Source organism: Oncorhynchus mykiss, chromosome 17 (genome assembly GCF_013265735.2).
Source record: "Oncorhynchus mykiss isolate Arlee chromosome 17, USDA_OmykA_1.1, whole genome shotgun sequence".
Lineage (NCBI taxonomy): Eukaryota > Metazoa > Chordata > Actinopteri > Salmoniformes > Salmonidae > Oncorhynchus > Oncorhynchus mykiss.
The window spans coordinates 5,929,409-5,935,470 of NC_048581.1; the positions used below are offsets into that span (position 1 = coordinate 5,929,409).

At 46.3% G+C, this 6,062-nt stretch overlaps 1 protein-coding gene across 2 annotated transcripts in view; it reads right to left on the bottom strand.

The window, feature by feature from the left end:
- Positions 1–457: 457 nt before the first annotated feature.
- Positions 458–6,062, bottom strand: part of LOC110495005 (BRCA1-associated ATM activator 1) — a 25,997-nt gene continuing 20,392 nt past the window's right edge. For both annotated transcript variants that reach the window (XM_036947924.1, XM_036947923.1), the window contains exon 13: positions 458–1,790. In XM_036947924.1, coding sequence (XP_036803819.1) covers positions 729–1,790 — 1,062 coding nt within the window. In that variant the 3' untranslated portion in view covers positions 458–728. The remainder of the gene's footprint in view (positions 1,791–6,062) is intronic.

A 6,062-nucleotide genomic window follows, 5' to 3' on the forward strand; every position in this document is an offset into this window, starting at 1 on the left:
TCCCTCTCTCTCCTCACACTCCTCCCTCTCTCTCCTGTTTCTCTCCTTCCTCTCTCCTCACTCTCTCCTCCCTCTCTCCTCCCTCTCTCTCCTCACACTCCTCCCTCTCTCTCCTGTTTCTCTCCTCCCTCTCTCCTCACACTCCTCCCTCTCTCTCCTGTTTCTCTCCTCACTCTCTCCTCCCTCTCTCCTCACTCACTCCTCCCTCTCTCTCTCCTCTCTCTCCTCCCTCTCTCTCCTGTTTCTCTCCTCCCTCTCCTCCCTCTCTCTCCTGTTTCTCTCCTCCCTCTCTCCCCTCACACTCCTCCCTCTCTCTCCTGTTTCTCTCCTCCCTCTCTCCTCACACTCCTCCCCTCTCTCCTGTTTCTCTCCTCCCTCTCTCTCCTCTCTCTCTCCTCTCTCTCCTCTCATTCTCTCCTCATTCTCTCTCAACATACCAAGTCAGGAAAACCAGTGGTTTGAAATATCAAAACAGTATCTTTATTTATGTTCCTGGTAGGTGGGTTAGGGTCAACAGTTATGTCCCAATGGAACTCTAACTACAGTATTCACTAGTCAACATACAGAGGAGAAACAACCATCACAAATCGGTTCGGTCAGTAACAGTCTACTATAACCTCGTCAGTGTGTGAGGTGTCTGTAGAGTTCAGGACGTGTGTCGGTCAGTAACAGTCTACTATAACCTCGTCAGTGTGTGAGGTGTCTGTAGAGTTCAGGACGTGTGTCGGTCAGTAACAGTCTACTATAACCTCGTCAGTGTGTGAGGTGTCTGTAGCGTTCAGGATGTCCTCCAGTAGAGAGAGGGGTGAGTTCTGGACATGGTCACTACTCTGTGATAACACACTCTGCCTCTCCTCTAGACCCAACGACCACAGCACCTCACACACCCTCGCGCTACCCTCACACACACTCTTCCCTGTCGACCTATCGCGGGCTTCGGAGCCAGCCCTGTCTGTCCTTTCAGAATCTCTGTTCTTGTTCGGCCTATCACAACCTACTTCCCTGGACTCTTTAACCCAATCAGATCCTCTCTTCTCCTGTAACTTCCTTGTGACCTCCCGCTCCCAAACCTGACCCCTCAGATCAAAAGTCACCGTGGCAACTGTTGCGTCGTCAGTTGTCATAGCACCTTTCCCTAGCGACCGGGACGGACACACCGCGTCTCGTAGTCGTAGCAACAGACTACAGGCTTTTAAAGCTACAGGTCTGTCGCAATCAAACAGGCCGTTGAGCAACGCTGTTGCAACGCCGAGCTCCACCAACCGAGACAGACCACACACTACAGATGTAGTTGGGTGTGTGTGTGTGAGGGGTGTATGTGTATGGGGTGTGTGTGTGAGGGGTGTGTGTGTGTCAGTTGGGGTGTGTGTTAGAAGGGGTGAGGGCTGGCTTGGCGTCACAGCGTAGGGGTGTGTGAGGTCAGTTGGGGTGTGTGTTAGAAGGGGTGAGGGCTGGCTTGGCGTCACAGCGTAGGGGTGTGTGAGGTCAGTGTGTGTTAGTAGGTTTGTCCCTCCAGAGCCACAGTAAGGGGGAGGAGCTGACCCCAGCTCTGACTCCTGGTGACCTGGAAGTGTTTCCTCCATCAGGAGCTCAACCAGCTCCAGGGTGTGAACTTTGACCTCCCAGTCCAGATCAGTGCTGCCCAGCGATAGGACAGAACACAGCGAGGAGGAGGAGGAAGATGATGGGTGTGTCTTTAGCCAGCTGATGAAGAACTGGACCACAGCGCGTCTGGGGAAGCCCTCTGAATCCTGAGACAGGATGTCTAGTAACTGACCCAGGGTCTGCTCCTGGAGAGAACACACACAGTAACAGGACGACACTTTTTGTGAACATTATTTACCCCATAATGACATCACAATACCCCATAATGACATCACAATACCCCATAATGACATCACAATACCCCATAATGACAAAGTGAAAACGTGTTTGTTTTTTTATTTCTTTGCAAATTCTTTGAAAATGAAATACAGAAATATCTCATTTACATAAGTATTCACACCAGCGATTCAATACATGTTCGAATCATCTTTGGTAGTGATTACAGCTGTGAGTTTTTCTGGGTAAGTCTCTAATAGCTTTCCACACCTGGATTGTACAATATTTGCCCATTATTCTCTTCAGAATTCTTCAAGCTCTGTCAAATTGGTTGTTGATCATTGCTAGACAACCATTTTCAGGTCTTGAAATAGATTTTCAAGCAGATTTAAGTCAAATCTATCTAAGCCACTGTCTTCTTGGTAAACAACTCCAGTGTAGATTTGGCCTTGTGGTTTAGGTTACTGTCCTGTTGAAAGGTGAATTCATCTCCCAGTGTCTGGTAGAAAGCAGACTGAACCAGGTTTTCCTCTAGGATTCTGCCTGTGCTTAGCGCCATTCAGTTTATTTTTTATCCTGAAAAACTCCCAAGTCCTTAATGATTACAAGCAATACCCATAACATGATGCAGCCACCACTAATGCTTGAAAATATGGAGAGTGGTACTCAGTAATGTGTTGAACTGGATTTGCCCCAAACGTAACACTTTGTATTCAGGACAAAAAGGGACTTGCTTTGCCACGTTTTTTCCAATATTACTTTAGTGCCTTTTTGCAAACAGGATGTTATGGAATATATTTATATATATTCTGTAACAGACTTCCTTCTTTTCACTCTGTCTGATAAGTTACTATTGTGACGTAACTACAACGATGTTGATCCATCCTCAGTTTTCTCCCATCACATGCAACTTATTAAAACATATTTTGACTCCTGAACTTATTTAGGCTTGTCATAACAAAATGGCATTTCATTTCGTATTTAACCTTTATTTAATTAGGCAATATCTGACAGTACACAGTATATCTGACAGTACACAGTATATCTGACAGTACACAGTATATCTGACAGTACACAGTATATCTGACAGTACACAGTATATCTGACAGTACACAGTATATCTGACAGTACACATATCTGACAGAACACAGTATATCTGACAGTACACAGTATATCTGACAGTACACAGTATATCTGACAGTACACAGTATATCTGTCAGTACACAGTATATCTAACCTAGGATTGGACAGTCCTCTCTGAAGGCTCAGTACACAGTATATCTGACCTAGGATTGGACAGTCCTCTCTGAAGGCTCAGTACGCAGTATATCTGACAGTACGCAGTTTATCTGTCAGTACACAGTATATCTGACCTAGGATTGGACAGTCCTCTCTGAAGGCTCAGTACACAGTATATCTGACCTAGGATTGGACAGTCCTCTCTGAAGGCTCAGTACACAGTATATCTGACCTAGGATTGGACAGTCCTCTCTGAAGGCTCAGTACACAGTATATCTGACCTAGGATTGGACAGTCCTCTCTGAAGGCTGAGTACACAGTATATCTGACCTAGGATTGGACAGTCCTCTCTGAAGGCTCAGTACACAGTATATCTGACCTAGGATTGGACAATCCTCTCTGAAGGCTCAGTACGCAGTATATCTGACAGTACGCAGTTTATCTGTCAGTACACAGTATATCTGACCTAGGATTGGACAGTCCTCTCTGAAAGCTCAGTACACAGTATATCTGACCTAGGATTGGACAGTCCTCTCTGAAAGCTCAGTACACAGTATATCTGACCTAGGATTGGACAGTCCTCTCTGAAGGCTCAGTACACAGTATATCTGACCTAGGATTGGACAGTCCTCTCTGAAGGCTCAGTACACAGTATATCTGACCTAGGATTGGACAGTCCTCTCTGAAGGCTCAGTACGCAGTATATCTGACAGTACGCAGTTTATCTGTCAGTACACAGTATATCTGACCTAGGATTGGACAGTCCTCTCTGAAGGCTCAGTACACAGTATATCTGACCTAGGATTGGACAGTCCTCTCTGAAGGCTCAGTACACAGTATATCTGACCTAGGATTGGACAGTCCTCTCTGAAGGCTCAGTACACAGTATATCTGACCTAGGATTGGACAGTCCTCTCTGAAGGCTCAGTACGCAGTATATCTGACAGTACGCAGTTTATCTGTCAGTACACAGTATATCTGACCTAGGATTGGACAGTCCTCTCTGAAGGCTCAGTACACAGTATATCTGACCTAGGATTGGACAGTCCTCTCTGAAGGCTCAGTACACAGTATATCTGACCTAGGATTGGACAGTCCTCTCTGAAGGCTCAGTACACAGTATATCTGACCTAGGATTGGACAGTCCTCTCTGAAGGCTGAGTACACAGTATATCTGACCTAGGATTGGACAGTCCTCTCTGAAGGCTCAGTACACAGTATATCTGACCTAGGATTGGACAATCCTCTCTGAAGGCTCAGTACGCAGTATATCTGACAGTACGCAGTTTATCTGTCAGTACACAGTATATCTGACCTAGGATTGGACAGTCCTCTCTGAAAGCTCAGTACACAGTATATCTGACCTAGGATTGGACAGTCCTCTCTGAAAGCTCAGTACACAGTATATCTGACCTAGGATTGGACAGTCCTCTCTGAAGGCTCAGTACACAGTATATCTGACCTAGGATTGGACAGTCCTCTCTGAAGGCTCAGTACACAGTATATCTGACCTAGGATTGGACAGTCCTCTCTGAAGGCTCAGTACGCAGTATATCTGACAGTACGCAGTTTATCTGTCAGTACACAGTATATCTGACCTAGGATTGGACAGTCCTCTCTGAAGGCTCAGTACACAGTATATCTGACCTAGGATTGGACAGTCCTCTCTGAAGGCTCAGTACACAGTATATCTGACCTAGGATTGGACAGTCCTCTCTGAAGGCTCAGTACACAGTATATCTGACCTAGGATTGGACAGTCCTCTCTGAAGGCTCAGTACGCAGTATATCTGACAGTACGCAGTTTATCTGTCAGTACACAGTATATCTGACCTAGGATTGGACAGTCCTCTCTGAAGGCTCAGTACACAGTATATCTGACCTAGGATTGGACAGTCCTCTCTGAAGGCTCAGTACACAGTATATCTGACCTAGGATTGGACAGTCCTCTCTGAAGGCTCAGTACACAGTATATCTGACCTAGGATTGGACAGTCCTCTCTGAAGGCTCAGTACACAGTATATCTGACCTAGGATTGGACAGTCCTCTCTGAAGGCTCAGTACACAGTATATCTGACCTAGGATTGGACAGTCCTCTCTGAAGGCTCAGTACACAGTATATCTGACCTAGGATTGGACAGTCCTCTCTGAAGGCTCAGTACACAGTATATCTGACCTAGGATTGGACAGTCCTCTCTGAAGGCTCAGTACACAGTATATCTGACCTAGGATTGGACAGTCCTCTCTGAAGGCTCAGTACACAGTATATCTGACCTAGGATTGGACAGTCCTCTCTGAAGGCTCAGTACACAGTATATCTGACCTAGGATTGGACAGTCCTCTCTGAAGGCTCAGTACACAGTATATCTGACCTAGGATTGGACAGTCCTCTCTGAAGGCTCAGTACACAGTATATCTGACCTAGGATTGGACAGTCCTCTCTGAAGGCTCAGTACACAGTATATCTGACCTAGGATTGGACAGTCCTCTCTGAAGGCTCAGTACACAGTATATCTGACCTAGGATTGGACAGTCCTCTCTGAAGGCTCAGTACACAGTATATCTGACCTAGGATTGGACAGTCCTCTCTGAAGGCTCAGTACACAGTATATCTGACCTAGGATTGGACAGTCCTCTCTGAAGGCTCAGTACACAGTATATCTGACCTAGGATTGGACAGTCCTCTCTGAAGGCTCAGTACACAGTATATCTGACCTAGGATTGGACAGTCCTCTCTGAAGGCTCAGTACACAGTATATCTGACCTAGGATTGGACAGTCCTCTCTGAAGGCTCAGTACACAGTATATCTGACCTAGGATTGGACAGTCCTCTCTGAAGGCTCAGTACACAGTATATCTGACCTAGGATTGGACAGTCCTCTCTGAAGGCTCAGTACACAGTATATCTGACCTAGGATTGGACAGTCCTCTCTGAAGGCTCAGTACACAGTATATCTGACCTAGGATTGGACAGTCCTCTCTGAAGGCTCAGTACACAGTATA